The sequence below is a fragment of the Dipteris shenzhenensis genome, chromosome 8, assembly GCF_047967505.1.
Source record: "Dipteris shenzhenensis isolate YYH24624 ecotype China chromosome 8, Dip_SZ_1.0, whole genome shotgun sequence".
Lineage (NCBI taxonomy): Eukaryota > Viridiplantae > Streptophyta > Polypodiopsida > Gleicheniales > Dipteridaceae > Dipteris > Dipteris shenzhenensis.
The window spans coordinates 603166-624926 of NC_141603.1; the positions used below are offsets into that span (position 1 = coordinate 603166).

The 21761-nt window shown below is 42.4% G+C and overlaps 1 protein-coding gene across 5 annotated transcripts; it reads right to left on the reverse strand.

Annotated features, from left to right (window-relative positions):
* Positions 1-1934: 1934 nt before the first annotated feature.
* LOC147898923 (retinoblastoma-related protein-like) lies at positions 1935-12030 on the reverse strand. 5 transcript variants are annotated; one of them, XM_087377895.1, is made up of 19 exons: positions 11938-12030; positions 11318-11567; positions 11068-11172; positions 10864-10985; positions 10673-10769; positions 10487-10533; positions 10213-10396; positions 9337-9400; positions 9029-9208; positions 8702-8907; positions 7693-8575; positions 4438-4630; positions 4261-4333; positions 3913-4089; positions 3715-3831; positions 3217-3355; positions 2880-2992; positions 2642-2760; positions 1935-2531 (listed from the first exon to the last, which is right to left on the reverse strand). In XM_087377895.1, exons 2-19 carry the CDS (start codon positions 11525-11527, stop codon positions 2405-2407), a joined length of 3156 nt encoding a protein of 1051 aa, XP_087234021.1. In that variant the 5' UTR covers positions 11528-11567; positions 11938-12030; the 3' UTR covers positions 1935-2404. The 5 variants fall into 5 exon arrangements, with proteins under 5 accessions (XP_087234021.1, XP_087234019.1, XP_087234020.1 ...); XM_087377893.1 differs by having other exon boundaries at positions 9029-9220; XM_087377894.1 differs by having other exon boundaries at positions 9029-9220; positions 11710-12008.
* Positions 12031-21761: the final 9731 nt, after the last annotated feature.

Consider the following 21761-nt stretch of genomic DNA (forward strand, 5'->3'; position numbering starts at 1 on the left):
TTGTATTCTTATAGTTCTTCAATCCTTCATCTAGGATCCTTATTTCTTTCAAAATGAGTCTGTCCAACCAATCTACATGTCTGAAGCATGTTACTTCCACTTTGCACTATAGATAAAGTTCCGTCCTTGTTAAGATAGAGCACTTACCTGCACGCGCCACGAAGAAAATTCAACACAGTCGGCCAACAATTCTCCTATATTCCCAGGCAAATTAACGGCTCAATTTCAGCCTGGAAATTTTTAGCGAGCCAATAATTCTCCTATCATTCACAGGCAGTTTCAGCCTTAGTGTCTCCCAAAAGGCACAATACTTCTTTATTTCGCCATGATGTCAATGATCCTATCCTTTCTCAAACCACACATCTCCTCCCCCTAATCACATCAGGCACTTTCTTCTCATTTGCCAGATAGTCCTCAATTGACAGTTCCTCATCACTAAACCCACTAACAAATTTGATCCATCATTTTTCTGCATCCACTTCATTCCCCTTTGTTAGAATTATCAAATAAATCCTACTTGATTTAAGACAGGAAAATTGACAGACACCTCCATCATTGCCCTGTTACCATCTAGGTTGATGCTCTAATCTTACTAAGTCCCAAGTCTTTCTGGAGTTCCACTAGACAGATAAGAGAATTTATCAACTTAATTATTGTTCACAACATGCCATCAAAGATAGAGGAATTCCCTGCTCGACCAGTTAAAAGCCTTAACACAACAGGAGCGATCTTCAAATTGTGAGTAGCAGTACTAAAATTTAAGGACACATTGTTGACAAATGCATCTGTGGGTGGATACATGTCGATTGTTACACATTAGCCAGCTCCTATTATTTTGATGCAGCATCTTACTGCAATCTTAAGGTCCATGCTTTCTCATTTGATTGCCACACCATCTTGTGCACATGCCTTGAAATGGGATTGCTAGCAGGATAGATATTTACATGTAAGCAGCCCAAAAAAATTAGCATGCTTCTTTGCAATCACACATACATTGTGCTATACTTCATCCAAACCTTCAGAAATTTCCCACAATAAAAACGAACAAAAATTACAGAAATTTCCGCATCGCTCCAACCAGTTAGTGTAATGAATCAAATTAAATAGCAAAGTCAAAATCCAGAATATCAAAAGCATCAACCAGTCCGAAGACTGCTTCCAATGATCCTATCTAAACCAAGTTTTGAAGCACTCAAGCCAGGTGCAAATCACTATATTAACCCCTCTTAGTTCATCTTTTAAGAAAGATGTCCATCTAGTCTCTGGTCAGGATGACAACCAATTGAACTGGAATAATTATTCAGCTGTTGTTTTGCAGCACCAAACTTATATCTCAACACATTCCACTCTGGAAGGTTGTTAAATTGTTTGTAAGACTCTATGTAAAATCTATAGAAGAATTTTCAACCCATTGACAATACCTTGGTTTTAAGGTGTCTATGAAAGAGAGGAGTGGCAATGGAGGGGATTGATGATGTCACCACTCAAAACATAGTTCTTTGAAGAAGCTCAAATTCACTCACATTAATGATCTTACCATGAAGGGCAAATTTGCTTCCATGCTATACATGTGGAAATCTTGCAGCGCAAGATCAAGACCATTCTATTGGCACAACTTACCTCGAGGGTAAGAAATGACAAGAGCCCTTTCCATAAAGTTAGAAATAAAGACGACCCTCTGCAATTCTTCTCCCAGAAAAACTGTGCACCTTTTCAAATACTAAATGCAAAGCTGAAGAAACTCTCAATGGCCCAATTTCATGTCACATCTTTATAGCTAGGTTCAATTTAAAGAAAACCCATACAGCCCAGTTGTGCAAAATGTAAAGCTAGACAACTCATAATTGATCATTCTTTTTAGAAAATCTCATCAGCCCTCTGGCAGCTGATAACCCACATTTTCCACAAATCAAACCAAAAGAATGCACAGACTGGAATGGAACATGCATGTATTTACTTCAAGTTTATTTCAGACAGATCCAGACTGGACGAGGGTAGAACGTTCCCTTCCAAACAATTGCCTCCTTTCTGATCTTAAAAGGAAACCTACAGAGCTTTTGGCACAAGTAGCAGTTTGGTCAGAACATGAAGACCAATGTATGTCTGCGATTCTCCTATGATGGGTGTGCTTTTGTCTTCACCCATTGTATTTGAATTTACAAATCCTCGTGACAAGAAACTCTTGGTAAATACTGAGGATTGAATGACTAAAGACGGAGAAATCTGTCTTTTAGTCGTGAAATCTATCTACGGCTGTACAAGACTCTTGATTCAAGATACTTTACAAAAGAATATGAATTCAATCGTCTGATGTAAAGAAGAAACCAATAAATTATCTATCCATGCACAGCCACTTTAGTGATAATCTATCTGGGGTGGAGTTTGACCAAGAAATGAAATGGGGCTAGCTCAGGGTAGAGTCTGATTTAAGGTGGTTAGTCTTGAGGTTCATGTTACAAGGATATAAGCTTCCTGCCACAAGTGAATCGCTGACAAGGCCTGCATCACCAAAATCGATCCTTCCAAGGCGTCTGCAAAGCAATAAACTGCAAATAAGAATCTTAATTTAAACAGAGTAGCCACGTGCAGTGGGAGACCTAGAATCAACATTATTTTAAATCCAGTAAGGTGCATGGACAACCTGCTATTCACTCGATTGTTGATATCTGTCAAATCCTTTGAAGGGCTCTGATAAGCATGTGTGCTCTCTCCAACACAAGCATATAAGCTCCGTGAATGTGGAGACCTAAGAGACTCTATCTGCAACATTCTCACTTTGGCGTTCACTTTAGGACATCAATGCTGAAACAAGCACTGGACACATGAAGAAAAAGAAAACCTCATATTATAATGACAGCGTGAGAGGACACAAAGCCAACCTTTGAAGACCTTAATGGAGATACATAGACATTGTGACTTGCAGATATTTTTTTCGGAGACATGTCAGGGAGGGAGGAAAAAGGGGAAGGACCAGGTGACCCTGGCACTTGGCCTGCAGCCAAAAGATCAAACCATTCTAATGAGTTACAAACAGCCTTGCAGAACAATGCTCCGGGACAACCAGTGCTACAATTTGAGGTTTTTAGAAAGGCATAAGACAAGTTCAGTGTTCGATTAAGTTCAATAAATGCCATCACATTCATGAGATGTAGAACAAGATCTGGAACATTAGATAAAGGAGCTCCTCCAAAACAAAACAGAAGAATGTGTCCTTACTGTCAGGTTTTTCACCATCCTCAGCAACATGAGTCGCTGCAGTTGCACGGCTATTCAACTGCATCAAAAAGCCTTTGATAATAGGGACGAAAACGGCATTGTAGAAGCTTATTATATCTCCTGAGCCCTGACCTCCCTTCTGTTGCACCCACAAAAGATCAGCATCAAAGGCACATTCTTCCAAGGGACACTCACACAAAGATCAGTGGGGGAGACCAAAGTGAAACTATTAGTGAGAAACATTCATTATGTTCTTCATTTATAGGTTATCAAAAGTTGCCTTCAGCCTGTCCTAACTGTTCGACAGCTAGACAATTTCTAGATAATCCACAATTTGTCTTTGAAATTCTACTTCTGAAAAATTAACATATGAAACCACAAACATAGTTTTAGGAGGGCCTTCAACATATTGTGCTTTCCCCAAATAATGAAGACCCACTTCATCTTCCCTAGCTGGTAGGTGTTGTACAGTCAACATGTAAAGTGAGAGGAGCATACCCCAGATGGTCTTGCTGAAGGAAGATTGAAAAGAACAGTTCGATAAATGTGAGAGTCATGAGGATTTTGCTTATAATGCTGAATTATCTGTTTAAATGTCACACTCAACTGTTTAACCTGGCACAAACAAAACCATCAGAGAACAGAATGCTCACAACAAAAATAAAAATCTACTGGGATTGGAAGAACAGTACACACCTTGCATACCCCATACAAACTACATAAGATAATCTGATCAATATGTCTTTTGAAGAAGAGACCCGTTTCATTGTAGAGTATCTGTTGAACTGTCTTATACACATCCTCCATCACAGAGTTTGATAGCTTAATGCTTTCACAAAGAAATTTAATTCTGATGGCTGCAAGTTTGAGAACCTGAGGCAGGAATCAAAGATAGAATAAGACCCTCCCTCTCCCCCGCCCCCCCCCCCCCTCTCTCTCTCTCTCTCTCTCTCTCTCTCTCTCTCAGAGCCTGAATAACAAGAGATTACTGCAGAATAAGATATGATTCAAATTTTTGCTTTGAAACAAGATCACATCACGAACCTTTTGGAAAAAAACATTAACGACTGTTTCAGCACATGTCTCTCCCTCTCCAACAGGGTTTGGTCTCTGTGGACTGAAGATACACCAGCAGCAGCAGGTATAGAAACTAGTTCAGGACTTATCAAAAGTGCTACCCTTATAAATAAGAAAGTTACTATTTACTACCTTGCATTTCACCTGGCAAAAGCTGATTGTAAAGAAGGTTGCATCTTAGGTTTGACCACAGCAAATGTGGAGAAGGCAGAAGGCCTTTCTCGAGCAGGAAAAGGAAGTTCAGATTTCGCTTTATCTGCTGAGCCCAATGCAAGTGGGTTAACTGCAGATGAGGAGGAAGCTTTAGTTGAAGGAGACAATGGCCCCTGCTTATCACCTGTACAGAGCCATCAATTGCTGGCATCAGTGCTTAAAAGTGGGCTGCTGTGTCAGTATGTTAGAACTTGAAAAACCTACTCATACGTAATCATCCACAGCATAATAACAGCAACCCAAGCAACAAGACAATCCCCACGTAGCTGAGCAATATGTCAATTGACCCCTTTTCAAACCTAAAGACCAGCACATTTACCCTTTCCCATATTTTGAGATTAAATCAAAACTCTAACTCAAATGCTCAATTGAGGACCTTTAACTAGGAGATCTGCCTGGTGCCATTGCTCATCAGAATTATTTCGGGGATTTATGAGGAGGTAAAAGCATCAGCAAGGCATAAAACTTTTAAACTTGGCGATCTCTGGACAGGAACTCACCTAGAAAAGTCACTAGCATACTCCTGTACCTTTAAAAAGGATAATTAGATGGAAGACACTCTCAAAGAAAGCACACACACAGATAACAACATCAAAGCCTAAGAAAAGAATTCACTTTTAAACACCAAGAACCAATTGATTCATAAATTGAAAAACGTTTAGTGTTACCCTTCCAGGGTGAGCAGTTTCTCCACCAATGGATCAGTTTATCAATCTTACAAATTGATAATTATTGAAAAACCAAGGGCAAAACAAGAAAACAATGTATGTGCGTGCGTGCGTGCGTGCGTGAGAGAGAGTGAGAGCGAGGACAAGGAGAAGAAAAAGAAACCAAAAAATAAAACTCAATTTGAATTAATTAGTAGCCCCCCTCCAATTAAACTCATTCAGGTATGTTATATGGCCACCATAAAAAATTAATCTCATTAAGGTATGTTAATTGGACCCCGCAATTAATATTAACGTAAAACCCTCCTCGCCATCGCCGCAGGACCTCAGGTCTCCCTCCCTTGCCTCCCGCTTGCTACCCCACTTCCTATTTTTCTACAAGCAGGCCTAACAGATCCTCTCAAAGCAACTGGCTCTGCCTCTAAAAGCAAACGCCTCCTCTGATGCTGGCAGCCTCGTCCACATATGGCTGTGGAAGCATCTCCCTTCGTCGAAGATCAAGCACGAAAGCCACCCTTTGTGCCTGTTCTCAACCTGCCTCTCCACCTTTTCCTCTTTCTTCATGGGCAATAGGATTACCAGCAGCAAGTTGCTGGATTCGATCTTTTGGATTGGATAGCTATGGTAATGCAGCTGCGTTTTCACTGGCTACAGTTTCTTCAAGTACTGCAATTCTGAGCTCTCGCAAGTATTGCATTCCTTTATCAGCCTCCCTGCTCCTGGTGAACCCTCCCTCCCCCTAGCGAACCCTCCCTCCTAGCAGCACAGCCCTCCCCTAGCCTCACCCTCTATCTCCCCTCCCTCCTTGCTCCTCCCTCGCCCTCTCTGCCCCTCGCTTTCCCTCTGGTTTGATAACTTTTCCTTCAAGGAACAAAGCATTCGATGCCAGTAGTCACATCTTGGTTTGATGCACCTGGCATTTCTCTCAAACACGTGAGATGCGAGAAGCCTTTCATGCAGAATCTGATGTCCACACCAGCTCATATTGTACCACCAGCGATGGCGATGGGGAAGAGGTGGCTGGCTATGGTGGACAGTCTTCCATGTCCGTGGTTAGAGTATGGGTTAGGGCTGTGTTAGATTGGGTTAGCAATATTAGGCTAGAGTAGGTTAATCAAGTTGTTTTACTACCCTAAGGAAGGTATATACCTAGATGAATCCAGGAACATTCCCAACTCATCCTCTAAAACTACAACATAGTGCAGTTTCAATCTCACAATAGTCACTCGTAAGATTGAAAACCATAAACTCCATCACGCATAGCAGGGACTAGCTACTATGACATCCCCACTGACGTCATCAGCGCCCAACAGTGGGTGTAGACCATAGTATAAAAATATGCTCACACATACAAATCCACACACCCACACATACTTGAGCATCCATTTACACAAAGTCTTCATACTGAGTTTCTGTTGGCACTCCAGAGGTGAAGGGCAGACTCAGCCATGACTTCATGTGAATTAATGTGAATTTTCATGTTGTAGATTGTATTCGTTTTTTAGCATGGGGTTTTATATGCATTTTAAAAAAAATGTTGGCTTTTGAATCATGGTCATCGGATTTTTAAATCTAAGTTACAGATTTTACAAAAAAGAAGACACATTATGTACAAAAGCAGGGCATGAAGTAAACAAGAAAACTGTATAGTAAGAAGATAAACACCATTCTAATCATGATAGACTAGTGAAATGTCCAGGAATAAAAGTTGCATGGTAACGAAGAATTTTTTAAAAACGGGCATGTAAATCAAGTTTTTAATGTACCAAGCAAGAAAACCTTGACTCACCTTTATCTCAGAGATTTATCTGACCTATAGACAGCTATATACGCAAGGTCCTTAAAAATTCACAAACAACTATTGTACTCATTCTAAGTCCCATTCCCACCTTGAATAACTTCTATTGCATGCCCCCATTTTCCAACCAGAATTAAACTGCTAAAACAGGTCTCTAGCATAGCCAATATGTCCCCCCCCCCCGTGTACTCATTCTAAGTTCCAATCCCACCTTGAATACCTTCAATTTCTAAACTTCACATGCCCCTACTTTTTGCACTAGAACTAAACTCTCTTTCTAACTTGGTCAATAGGTCCCTCCCCACCCCCCCCCCTCCGCCTTTTCTCACAACTAAGCCTTAAAACAGTTAGCAAAACAAAACAAACTACGACATTTAAAAAACTAGTGAGTTTTCCTGCAAGTTCACTGGTGACTCTACAGCAGTGTGATTGAAAAGCTGAAATTTTCTGAGCTCACTGTCAAATAAAGGCAGCGGCGAACCAGTAAGCACAGCATCTGATTGAGGAGGTCTCATCTCATCAACTAAAAATTTACCAGCAAACTTCAGCATGATTGAGCAACTACTGCAAATTTTTAAACCATGCGATTGAAAAGCTGAAATTTTCTGAGCTCAATGTCAAATAAAGGCAGAGGCGAATCAGTAAGCACAGCATCATGCCCACGCGGACACAGCCAAGAAAGAAAAGAATCAAGTAACTTCTCTAGATTGATGCACTTACTTAGTGGTAGCTCAGCTCTTGAGTTCAGCATCAATGTTTGAGCATTTCCATCTGAAGTTTGGTAACGAGAAACGAGAGTATCCAAAGATGGCATTGGTTCTGCTAAGAGAGCAAGTCTATAGATCTCTGGCTGCAAATGCGGCTTTGCTACAATCAAAGAGTTGTACATTGAAGAACTTTTCTCCCAAGCCAGCTTTTCCAGTATTTTTTCTTCAATTGAATTCAGGTGCCGCTTCAGCTCCCGTGGCAGTGTTTCCTCATGCCTCACAAAACTCTCTATTACTTTCCATACATCAAAAGGGGTGATTCCCGTGGGCTCTAGCACAGCGGGAAAATTCAGAGACACTGTCTTGTATGTGGCTAAAACCAACTCTGCAGAACATGCCAGCATGCAGCGATGAAATCTCTCATTGATTAAAAGAGCTGACAAATTCTCACAATGCAGCCTCTGGCACTCAGCTCGACACATGCAACCAAGAACTCTGTAATACAACTTCAATGCCTCTGACCGGCGCTCTTTGGCCCAGATGCTATCCAAGGATGTTATACCATTTATACCCCCAACTACTCTCCAGTTAGTTGGCCTTTCACTACAGAATATAGCTTCAAGAAGCACCTGAGCTCTAGTTTTGACCTCTTGTGTTACATCCATGTCACAAGATCGGAGAAAATGTAGCAGATCAGGAGAGGGTTCTGTCGACAAAGGTGCAATGACAGTTCGAAGCCATTTTGCCGACGTCATTGTTGAAGTGATAGGTGTTGGAGGAAGCATCTTGGTGCCGCTTGCTTTAATCGGAGATGGCCAAGGAGAACCAGCTGGAGACACTATGCTTGCTTTTGAAGTAGTTGGTTTCATAGGTGACATCATTACCTCATGTTTTCTCTGCAGACAATGGCCAATCACTATATCAATTTTAATGTGCAGAGATTAGACCTTGGACCAATAGTCCAGGAACACTAAAGAATGCATCATTAAAAAATTCAAGTCAATTTCTAAAAAAAGCCATGCCTTGGCACCAGTAAAATGTGATATCTCATCCAGAGCAGGAGTACCATCGGATATCATTTCAACAATCGCATCATCCCCATGCAGAAACACCCGCTCATCTAACTCCCCTCTCTGCTTAAATACTTCTTCGTAGTCTTTGTTCAAAATCTCCAAATAGGAAGGCAGAGAGTGTTCCTCGAGAAGACCTTCAAAGTAAATCAATCTCTCTAATATACAAACCAAAGTGTCAAAATTAAGAAGTTGCAGAATGTAATGGCTATGTGGGAGTATTAAATACATGAAAACCACTTCTGTGCTTAAAATGTAGCACCAGCAAGACAAGCACACCTGTGTCAATATCAGACAGCTGCTCTAGGTGCTTTGGTGACTTTAAAACATGAACGATTTTGAGGATTTCTCTTATCATGTCACTGGCCTTCTCCAACATTGAATGCACGTCCTCTTCCGACGCATCATGTGAAGTACACAAAGAGGCTACAACATTGACTCCAGCAGAACTACGTACAGCTGAGATTGAACCTTCATCAAACAACATATCAGATCCATAGTATTGGCAAAAACAAATATCTCAAAACAGAAAACCTGATTCTTCTGTGACACACATTTCAAAAACAAAAGGATACCAATTAACGCACCAAACTTCTCATTTTTGTACCAAAATTTCCTCAGATGAGCAGGCATATGAATTATCATGATAGCCTGCAAAAAACATGCAAAGCCATGTAAGTTACAATGATAGCTTCGCTAAAGCAAGCACACATAACAACATTCAAAATAACTCCTTTCACCCCACCACGTTCAAGTTTTAGTAAGAAGGGGAAAGAGCCCAAAAATGAACACCCCATAATTGTGACAATAAGAGGCCACAGTGGAGCATTTGACACAAAAAGGAAGGGGATACGTGAGAAGGGACAGAAATACCCTAAATCGGCACTCATAATTGACACTTAGAAGCTACAGTGAATGCAAAGAGGAAGATGAAATTTAAGGAGAATCAACAGAGCTCTCATTGAGTCTCCAACTGAATGGCTCGAATCATCCCAGTTGAGGGTGATTTAGGGGAACTAGTATGTCATTAAAATTTACCATTTTTCATTTCTAATGTTGCAAATTATGTGGCAATTAGAGTGGCAATCAGGAATGTCTGAAATTGGATGTGGAATTGAAAAGACCATTATGCTTACACTCCCAGCAGGGCTCTCCTCGTGATGTTTTCTACTACTTATATGCTCACACGATGAATGAATCTTCTTTCATCCATGGATTTCCACCAAAGGGCCATTGGATGTGAGCCACGTGGCCCAATCGGCAGAGCCAACAATCTCCATACAACCACATTTGCACACCAGGAAGGCAGACTACACCAAGGAGCAATCAGATCAAAGCAAAGTAGCAAGCTCAGCCAATACAACTTGGGCTTCCTGTCATAGTATTAACCCAACTACAGCGCACAAATTAAATATAGCAAAATGAATATTTCCTATGTAGACTTCGAAAGCAATAGGACTTACGAGTATAGCAATGAGCCCATTTGTGCAGGTTACCAGATCAAATTGAGTGAGCACATGTGAACGAACAGCTAAAAAGAGCATCCAACCAAAATGTAGGTAATTGGAGCTTGCTAAGGCCTCGTCAGGCATCGATGAGCTCGAGGTCTTGGTGGAGAAGTAGTTACAGTAGTTGCGCTTGTAATAGCTGTAACATAGGCCCACGGTACAACTCAGAAATCGTCGTATAACACTAATCATGGATGTTGCACTAAATGTCAAGAAGTAAATCATTTACTTGAAAAGCACTGCCAAGTGTACAAAACTAGCCTGCAGATCCTTCACCTGCAAGAACATGCGCCCATGACAGTTACAGAAAACACGGCTTGAGATATTAAGCGTAATGCACTGAATGTTTCTGCAACACGGTGCCAATAATGGGTGCTGAGAAACCAAATAAGGCGTTCAAAGAAAACGGGCAGACCTGTCTAAGCCTGTCACGTGCATCCCCGTAAACAGCGTCCAAAACAGAATCTGCCTTCTGCAGAAATTGTGGCAGCTCCCTGAAGAAATCCCAGATGCTGTACAGATAATTGCGATAGATTCCCACATTAGGGGTGCTCTCATATATCCTAAAAAGCATGGAGAAACTTGAGTTCCAGACTCCAGAAGTACCTGACATCGGCAATTGCCAGTATATGTGAAAGTTTACATCGACGGGCTTCACATGGGTCAAGTGACAATCGTGATGCACAATAGACGATGCAGACACTCCACAAGCGCACCGTCTGCTCCACCTGGTGGACCGGCTGCCAATTTCAACTGAAAAGGCCAGACTAAGACTTAAACGGCGAGAGCAAAGGAGCTAGAGAAACTTACGCTTCCGGAACCAAGTGCCGCAGTGGTTGACACTAACAGGGATCTGGTCTCCTGAAAGATACGCATGGCATCTCGCCTTGTTTTCTCATCTAAACTTGTAACCGCCTGCAAAGACAAGCGTCAAATTAAGAAAATCTCAAACCAACGCGCTATCGGTAAGACATAATCCGTTTATTCAAGCTGCAAAGGACGTTGTGGAACTCAACGCAACGTACACTCGCACACCACCTCGAGAGTTAGCATGTCGCACCTCACAAATAGGTACAAAGTGAGCTTCCAACTTCCCGGGGATTTCCGGATAACGAGCCCTTTCCTCTCGTTCGTTGTCCTCCTGTTTATGTGAAGAAAGGACCGGCTGTTCCGTAGGCGATGTACGACTGTTGCAGTCCGTATAGTTTGTTGCAAGAATTTCATCAGAGCAGCTCTGGGACAGGTTTCCGTTCCCATTCGTGGCTGCCATGCCTAAGCCGAGGTATTAAAGCTACCTGATCTCCGATCTCCTGCAGCCGCAGTGCGCAAGGCATTAGAACTAGCAGAAGCAAACAGGATGCAGACAGAAACATGGAGAAGAATTTCACACTCTTGGTAAGTAACAGGCTAAGTGCAACAAAAAGAGTCCTTTGGATGAGACAGCTTGCATACAGATAATGCTGTAATATGAGAGATCTCGAGAGGATGAGCAGCTGGTTTGCAAGCAAAATTCTGATAAGTGAGACAGACAGGAAGGGGACGAGAAGTTAGAAAGGGCAGTTGGTGGAGATGGGATGTTTGCTCAAGGACTAGAGACTCGTATTCTCCTGTGATAGGAAAAGAAAGAGAGGGGAATTGGAATTTCCAGCAAGAGCAAGAGAAGAATTTGTGAACAGAGACCGATGGCAATTGCGTGTGGAAAGAAGAGGCTGCTTCAATCCATGCGAGATGAGGATGATGGCAAGCGAAGGGAAACAGGGCAGGGCAGGGGAACACAAGCGCGCGGGAAAAAGTGCATCATCATCTCCTCCATGCCCCCATCCATCATTGCCTCTTGCATGACGTGGCTTCGCAGCTTTCAGCGTACGACACCCTCCACAAAAGTAGGCCCTACACATTACGTGGCTTGTATATATATACATTCATACCACTCCAAATTTCTTGGCTCTCACCATAACACTTATTCACCTCTCCTTGATTCAAAAATTCGTAACTGAGATTGAATGTAATTTTACATTCAAAATTCCCTGGGTGGAGAGGTTTGGGTGGGATGCTCGAAGGCGTATCTAATTAATTAGTTCTGTCCGTACTTTGTGACTTCGTCAACATAGCTGAATTGCAAAAATTAAGCCTCGATCTCTCATTAATCTACACTCCTCGATCTCCCGTCCCTCTTTAGGCTTGGGCTTGGGCTTGGGCTCCTCGATATCCCCTTCCTCTCTGCCATTTGCTCTGCCCTACTGCCGCAGCCCCCTTTCCTTCTCCTCTACCCTCCAAGCTCCTCCCCTTTCAAAGGCTCTCCTTCTAAAGTCACACCTTGGCCTTCATAGGACCAAGATGTCGGTGCACGAAAGAATCTCAATGTCACGTGAAGTCTCACTATCCACTGCCTTAATCACCTTACGTTAATTATGACTTTCTACTCCCTTACCTTGTGCGCACCCCCACTAATAGATCATTTTTATTTTTCCACCAACATAGCTAAGGGAGCGTGGTGAGAGGCGGCAGCTAGGTGAGTGAGAGCTTGGAGGGAGTGGAGGGAGAGGCAGCGACGGTGTGAGTGAGAGCTTGGAGGGAGAGGCAGTACGTGGGAGGGAGGGAGGGAGAGGAGGGGAGGAGCCGAGAGAGGGGAAGGCAGCCTGGAGGCACTTGAGATAGATGTAGAAGGGAGCGGAGAGGCGGTAGATGGGAGGGAGGGAGGGAGAGGATGGGAGGAGCCGAGAGATGGGAAGGCAGCCTGGAGGCACTTGAGATGGATGCAGAAGGGAGCAGGAGGCAACGTGAGATGGAGGCAGAGGGGAATATATAAGGTTGTAGACGGGAGGGAGAGGCGGTAGATGGGAGAGGAGGGGAGGAGCCGAGAGAGGGGAAGGCAGCCTGGAGGCACCTGAGATGGATGCAGAAGGGAGCGGGAGGCAACCTGAGATGGATGCAGAGGGGAATATATAAGGTAGTAGATGGGAGGGAGAGGCAGTAGATGGGAGGGAGGGAGGGAGAGGACGGGAGGAGCCGAGAGAGGGGAAGGCAGCCTGGAGGCACCTGAGATGGATGCAGAAGGGAGCGGGAGTCGACCTAAGATGGAGGCAGAGGGGAATATATAAGAAGGCCACGGTGACAAAGGCTTCGAGAGGCTTCCCACATCCAAAAGCTTCGACTAATATCTTTGGGACCTTAGTTTGATTCAACCACTCCCACATCGACTGATATCTTTAGGACTTAGTTTAATTCAACCACTCCCACTCGCTCTAACTCTCCCACCCACACTAATTAATCAATTTTAATTTCTGGGATCATTTGGTGAGAGGAGAACCTTCACGGCCATGGGATTCGAGGGTGTTGCCATAACCCCTTTGGTCAGACCGGGGGGTCACTGCCAAGAAACACCTGAAGCATTCGCCTATCAACAAAGGAGCAAAGAAATCTCTACATAAAGCATTAGAATCGTGACAGTGGAGGAAGCCTATGCGGAAGGTAGTATTTGATCTTTATTCATTTTTATTTTGAGGAGGTTGTAGAGGGGAGGATTGACCATAGAAGCATTGTTACAGGCTTTTTCGATGCAAATGGTAGGCTATCGATGTATTGTTGCACTTACATTTTTTGTGGCAAGTGAATTTGCATGAGTATTGGGATGATTGTTGATGTCCTATTCTATGAGTGGTGGTTGGGTTTGGGCACATAGATTGTTGGTATTATGGGATTTTGTATTTCTGATATTTATTACTATGGAAATTATTTTATTTTAGTCAAGTGTGACTATGGCAAAGTATTCCATACAAGCGCACCGGACGTGGCAAGGGTCGTGCTTAGCTACCTATGTTTTGCCAGGCTAGATGGTTAGTATTGTGAGTGATTCCATGTTAATACTAATGTCGCTAGTGTTATTGGTGTTATTACAATTGGTCATAATGTGTGTATTTTGATGTCTGTATATCAATGTGTTGGAGATTAGTTAGTGTGATGATTCATCAATTCATTATAACAACTAACATAATTGGCAGCTTGAGTACGGAGAATGAGTTGGATAACTGAAGGTGATTTAGATTGATCGAAGTATCGAATGGTTGCCAAAGGCCATGGGCCATATTGTAAAATAATGAATATTAAGACGTGGGCTAATTTATTTTATTAATTATGGATGAGGTCATATTAAGCCTTGTGATATTTTGAGCTCGTGGAGCTATGTTGAGCAATCCCTCTAATTGTAGGACAAGGGATGCTTTTGGATGTACTACTATTGGCTCTTTGCTTTTTAGAATACACATTATAAATACTCTAGATGTGAACCAAGAGCCACCATTTAGACGGGGCAGATTGGACTCCATGCGACGTCGCTCTCCTCTCTTCTTCCCCTTCCCTTTTCCTTGTTCATATTTTCTATGTTCTATTGATTATGATTTTTATGGTTTCATGAATTTATAGATATGGTAAATCTCTATTCTCATTATGAGAAAGTGTACAAGTCATTTTAGCTATTTGTTGTTTTCCCAAAAACATTGACGAAAACGAGTGATGCTATGAGAAGAGTGCAGGAGCCCCATATTCGTTTTGGCGAGCTCTAAAAATGTTTCGTAAATTGCGGTGCTTTACTTGGGTTGATGATCTGTTGCATAGTTCACGTAATGTTTAATGTTTCATTTTCATTTGAGCGAGAAGGATTTTGGTGTGTAAGGTACCTCTTTCTCTCACGGCCTGTAGATTTTTGCTTCCAACCAATAGCTGATCTTTGAATATGGGATGCTGTCTTTTGTGCTACGTTTTGCTCGCGTATGCTGCTTGACCACGGTGGTCATTGTACGAGACTGTAGTCATTGTTTCTGCGAGACTTATTTCACACAGCGCATGTGGCTTAACATGAGCCAATAAAAGCAGAGTGTGGATTATTGGTTTTATTAAATTATGAGGTGGCAGTCCGATGATAGAAAGTAGGCTTCTTAGAAAGGGACTAGGAAAGCATCAATCGCAGACCGTAATACTTGAAGAGTAGATGCTTCATGTAGAATCATTATCTGTCGAAGAGTCGAGAATTTGCGGTTATATGATTAGAAGTTTTGTATGTTGGATTCACAACCTGATGATGAATGGATTTCAAGAGTTGAAATTAAAAAAGGTAGCAAGGATGGTTATGCATGCGAGTATTTGTAGGCGCATGCACACAAGCAATGGGAGCAAATTTAGCATTTGTTCGATTTCTACTTTGTAGAGTTTGTTTGGACTCAAGTAATGATCGAACTGCACATTCACCCTCAACTTGTGAAGAGACTATCTTAGACTGGAAGACACAAGAAGCATAACAACCTTAATCACTCATATTTAAAGAACATATCATTTCACCTTACAAACTCACTAGAATTGCTATGGTATCATTGTTAAAAATTTGTTATGTTCAAGTTGGTAGGATATCATGTTGCAATGTTAAGAAGAAATGTCTTGTGATCATGTAACCTTAACATGTTGCCCTCATAATCAACACATTGTGCTTTGTGGCTTGGAAATTGCAACGAGCAAAATGATATCAACTTAAAAAGATAGCGACAATAAAGCGAGTTCTGGTTCAAGGAGGAATAGTGAGAATGTACTAGAGTATTCACTAGCACTTGGTAGTGGAAATGATCATGCATTGGTACCAGCTCCTAGTGCTTTCATAGAGAGGGGAAACTCATTGCCTTTAGTGGAAATAAGCCAAGTAAAGAATTGCTACAGGCATCGCTTCACCTTTGAATGGAAGTTGTTGGGCGAAGTACGGGATGTACAAGGCAAGAGAGACACAAATTATCCCACATACCTCTAAGAGTGGACTTCACGAACATGTGCAACTGTGAGACAATTACGGTGGTTGTCCCAAATGCACACGTGGAGCAATGATTTGCTAGATTATTTCTATAGGATTGAGGGATGCCTCTTCATAGCAGTCCATTGAGAGAGAGGTATCAACAACAATGATAGTAAGGGGTGAACCATTTGATGGGACTACCATGTGATTGCATCGTATGTGTTGCACACAAGCTCGATGATACGGTCTTGCAACGGTAGCATCTCCTTAGTTGTTGGCACCGTCTCTTTCATCATAATCAAGGTTGACATTGATGGCACGAGTGCTAACAAGCTCTTAGTAGCATATGGACCCAGGGACGAAGGACGTCCTAGAGTGAGGACTCTTTCCTAAAGACCTATGCAATTCAATCTATTTTTCTTGTAAGACATTGGCCATACCCTCACATGTGACAGTTGTGCTTTGTAGGTGAACGCAAGAGCATGTTAGCCCATCTCGTGCAAGAGTACAATGAAGAAGGGATTGTCATGTACACTTTGAATAATGTCTCATACATGTCTATGAAGAACACATTAGGCATGTTTGACTTCACTATCCTTGCAAAAGTTGCCGAAGGGAGTAAGCAGCAAGAAAGAATTCGTGAGCTAGATCTGTAAGCTTGGTTAGAGTCGTATGGTAAGAGTACCTTTGACTAATGCCTATTTCCACTTGTGTGATGTGTAGCTAACACGCATTCACGCGGTATTGTGCAAATTACTGGTGTTTTCCACTTCACGAACCTTAACTCACCACTTGTTGAGTACTTGTGTGACCACACAATATACCTGCATGGGTGTTACTCAATTTAGGAAATTGCACAAAAAGTGTACAATATAAGCTGGAGCAAGGCCAAGCAGATATCGTAGTCACTGTCATGAGCGAAGCTACTAACAATCATTTGTAAGATTGCCCACCAACAGAGATGTGCACGGCATACATGCAAAGGAATACGGTCAAAAAGCGGACAAGGGAAAAGGAACACGTGCGCAAGATCTTTGAAAGGAAATTTTCGACTCGCCTCAATTCGAGTGCCTATCCTGCACGACATTGACCTTCCAAATGAAGTTAAGGCTAACATCACATGCAATGAGAAGCTTCTTGTTGAAAAACTAGATACTCATAAGTGAGGAGCCCTTTGAAAGTAAGTGCATATGCTCACTATGCCACAATGAACTAAAAAAGGGATGTCTCCCCAATTCCATGTGGAAAACATGCCACTCTCACCAGTAGGATAGATTACAGCCACTTTGAATCCCATCAAGGCTTGTTTAGTCTCCATAAGAATATCTTTTGTGCAAATTTATGAGTTGTCTTTTGATGGTCAATACGGCTTGCATGGCAGTTTCATTAACGTGTTCGTTGATGTGGATCGAGCGCAAGACATTTTACCACGCTTCTTAACACACAGATCAGGAGTCTGCAAACACAAATGAGCATCAGAGATGCTTACTTGGAAGCAAACTTGCACATAGAGGACAAAGACATTGGAATTGACACATTCGTGCGCAAAATCTACACAAGCCAACAAGTTGTTGACTTCCAGGATATGCAAGTTTGTGTTGCTCCATCCAAAGGCTTCTCGTCGCTAAGCTTTTTCCAGGACAATCACTGTGAAGAGCTAGCATTCCTTGGTCTCTTCCATGGCTATCCTCAATGCTGCAATATCCCTAAAAGAACCTCCTATTTAAACATAGCCCACTAGAGATGCTTCACATTCTCCATAGAAAATCTTTTCTTTAAAACTATGAAAATACTTGTGTGACAAGTCTGATTATCAGGATGGAACCGAATGCGAAAAGGAAAGTTGTGTAGCAAGACATTGCAAGCGACGGACACATTGGAAGACACAAATGGAGAGAAGCTATTGCAATCACAAATCGGGGTTTACGACTTTGTTTGCTTGTGAACTTCATCAGATTACAAGCAAAAGCTGCAAAAAAACCTATTCGCCATGATTCTAAAACTTGGGGCATTGTCTTCGTTCCTTACTTTCTCATCTACCAAGAAGTTATCGCAACCCTTGATTATCTACCTAGAGAAACTACAAAACAGATTGCTAGAGTAGGCGCAAGGTATTCATGCACTATACGTATGGAATTTGGTTCGATCTAATCCTGTTTACAACTGTGCAATACTACTCGCATCAATTTGAAGTCTCTTTTGAGACATGATCCCTTGATTGTTGGAAAGATCGCTGACTTTTCTTCATATAATAGAGTTCCAGAACCGAGGTACCCAATAGGACCATGGCCTCCTTTGGATCAAAGATGCACCTAAATATGGCACTTCCTCTAATGAAGACATTCGGTGCTACGTGGACCTACTCATCTCAATAGACGCAACAAAGCTGGCACTAGATTTGAGGAACCTCCAAAGACACAAACACATAACTTGCAGTAGGAGAAATAGACTTTATTGGTTTAGCTTTCCATGATCCCCAATGCGTCACACGAATCTCCTAGTCCTGTTGGATGTCCCAACTGCAATGGAATCGCACAAACCAAATTTAAAGTGCTTATTAGTGCTATTAGCAAAGCCTTTGACACTGTCCCTCGACTTTGAAACTTTTTTGTCAAAGCTGGAACTTAGCCATGAAGACTACATTCTCACTTTACGGTCAATGCTAGTCCAACCCGCACTATTTCTACATGACACCCAAAGGACTTGTACACAAACAACTTCAAGCTAGAACTAACAAGCCTCTAGGGCGCATATACAGATATCCAATTCATCTTGATCCCTCATGATGTGACTGCATATTGTACATCCTACATGATGAAAGTTGACAAAGACACAAGCCAAACTTTAAGAGCACTCTATCACAATGCCTCAAAATGAATGCACCATCCAACGAGCGAATACGTAAGGTAGGCAATGCAATTCTCAATACCCAATACATAAGTCCCCAACAAGTTGTTGTCTTAGCGCTATCATTACCCCTTCACAACACCACAAGAGAGTTATGCTATGTAAACACGAGTCCGCTAGAAGAACGCATGCTATTGTTGAAGTGTCGTGCAGAGCTAGAGAAAAGGGACCCCCTAAGCAGTGATTCTTTTTGTGTTGACATCGTCACAAAGTATGCTAAACGTGGACCTAATCTCACTGCAATCTGTTTGGCATCATTTGTTACAGAGTTCAGGGACTTTGGTGAAAGCATTGCAAATGACCCAAGATATTATGCTACAACAACTACAACAAGCTGAAAGACCAAAGCAACATTATAGGGAGCTGCATTTGCTATACCTCCCATTTATTGGTGGAGAGTACTCCTTGACCCCGATATCACTGACTTGGCGCAACATGTATGATAACAACAAGGACCAAATAGAGGCCAACAAGCAACAATTCAACAAACTCAGCACAATGAAAACACCTTCAAGATGTTTGTCTACTTCCACATCCTCAACCATAGACCCAAAGTTGTTGAACAAGACCAATGAATTAGACATGAAATGCAGACTAGGCCACCCAACATCCAAGTCAATACACCAGCACACAACACATACGATGATCCCCAACATGTAATATTATGGGAGCATGCGGCATTAACGGCTTCTCGGCATTAACGGCTTCTCCTTGAAGACATTATGCTTAAGAAGCACATTGAGCCATCAAGCCATCTACTACTATTCATGTCCATAACATGGGACTGGGAAATCATTCGTGCTATTGCTTTTGCTGCTGCAAGTGCTCGTATGAGACCATTCACACCATGAAGTCTGTAACTCAAACCTCCCCCAAGCATCGGTACTTGCTTACACTGGCAAGGCAACTTGCAACATTGGCGGAATGACCATCCACTTTGCCCTGTGTTTGCTGCCCATGACCTGCTCGTACAAATCCTTATCGTCAGAAAACCTTGAAGCATTGATGGCGCTGCTAAAGACATTGATGTGCTGATTATCAATGAGATCTCATTGGTTGGGCAAAACACATTCCTCGCTGTTGACATGTGCATGCAAGAGATCAAACACAACCACCTCGAGCCTTTTGGTAGCATCGATGTTATTTTCTACGAAGACCTCTACCAAGAAAGCCCAACAAAAGACGGGCAAAACACATTCCTCGTTGCTATTGACATGCGCATGCAAGAGATCAAACACAAACACCTTGAGCCTTTTGGTAGCATGGATGTTATTTTCTATGGAGACCTCTGCCAAGAAAGCCCAACAAAAGACGCATGGATCTTCTTTTATAAACCTTCTTCATTGGCACTTTGTCCTTTTGTTTCAAAGGACCACACTCATTGCTATGAGCTCAAGCAACCGATGCATCAACACGATAGTTCCTTCCTCAAAATTCTCAATCATATTCATTCAGTCGAACATTCCCCACAAGACATTGGCAAATTAAATGCCCTATACCACTGCTCTCCTCCACCAAAGCACACCACTTTTACACGAATGTAGAAAAGGACAAGCACAACAACCTTGTCTTCAACATAGTCACTACTGAGCCACATCTACTGAAGGCAATAGAAATCCGGCACAAAACATGTAGCAAAATTATCCAACATCCCGCCACAGACCCAAAAAATCACAACCACTTGCACGCAAAACTAAGACAGAAACCAAGGATTTTAGTCAAAATATGTTCTAGCAACATGGACATTGCAGACGGTGTGGTGAACGGTGTCACTGGCATTTTCAAATCCTCAAGCTTGGGCACACATATCCCCACTACATGGGTAGAATTCCATGACCTCTACATGGCAAACATCAACCTACATGGACACCGATTTTCCAATTTCACTCGCCTGAATTTCCAATCAGGAAAAACCATCTACACACAATGTCTCGCACACAATTCCCTTTGCAACCTGTGTCCGCGAGGAGAATACATTAATCCCAAGGTCTTACCATGGACAGCCTAGCCTTTGATCCACCGGGCATCAAATCACATGGTCATGTCTACACGGCACTCTCACGTGTCTGCGGCCCTCCAAGCCTATACATTCTTGAAATGAAGCATGTCAAGGTTGACCCATCTGTCATATAAGAGATAGAGCGGCTATGATCAATTTACCAATGGCAAACTAGGCAAGTGGAATTTAGCAAGAAAATTTTGCCCACCAACTCCTCTTAATCACTAAACACAAGGTCCTTCGAGGCATACAAAGTAGATATCACGTCAACCCTCAGCATCCTCGCTGCAACAATTATACTACAAGAAACAATACACCCCACCCCGCGACTTGCACACATTGGCAACTACCACCACGTCCTCGGCGACAAGGGTCAGGGCATCATTACTTACTATGGAACGGACATCCACCAACTGCCTACAACTTCAACGAAGGATTGGAGTCCTTACTCATAGTCCTCAAATCATAGTCATTGCAAAACGTAGCAATCATTAACATATGCAAATCACTAAGAGCCTCCACTACCACCCTCCTTCCTACCCTACGAAGCACGCTCAAAGGAATTCTGCCCAATACTCCCACATACATCGTCAGCGACTTTAACATATAATACAAAGTAGATGGGCCAAACATAACAAAGCTGCACAATTTCATGTCCAACCACCACATGCACCAACAAACCCACTAGCACTATCCATGGTTCTACTTTCGACCACATATGGACAAACTCCATGAGCGCCCATGACATGGCTGGGACCAACTATACACGTTGGTCAAACCACTCCCTTACATACACCTCCTTCTAGGGCAAGCCACATGAATGTA

Excerpts from the sequence above, each read along its gene's own strand:
- LOC147898923 (XM_087377893.1), bottom strand. The coding sequence starts at position 11,527 with ATGGCAGCCACGAATGGGAACGGAAACCTGTCCCAGAGCTGCTCTGAT. Across the intron at positions 11,173-11,317 it reads ACTTTGTACCTATTTGTGAG|GCGGTTACAAGTTTAGATGA; the intron begins GTGCGACATGCT and ends TTGTCTTTGCAG. Across the intron at positions 8,908-9,028 it reads GCTGTCTGATATTGACACAG|AGAGATTGATTTACTTTGAA; the intron begins GTGTGCTTGTCT and ends TTTGTATATTAG.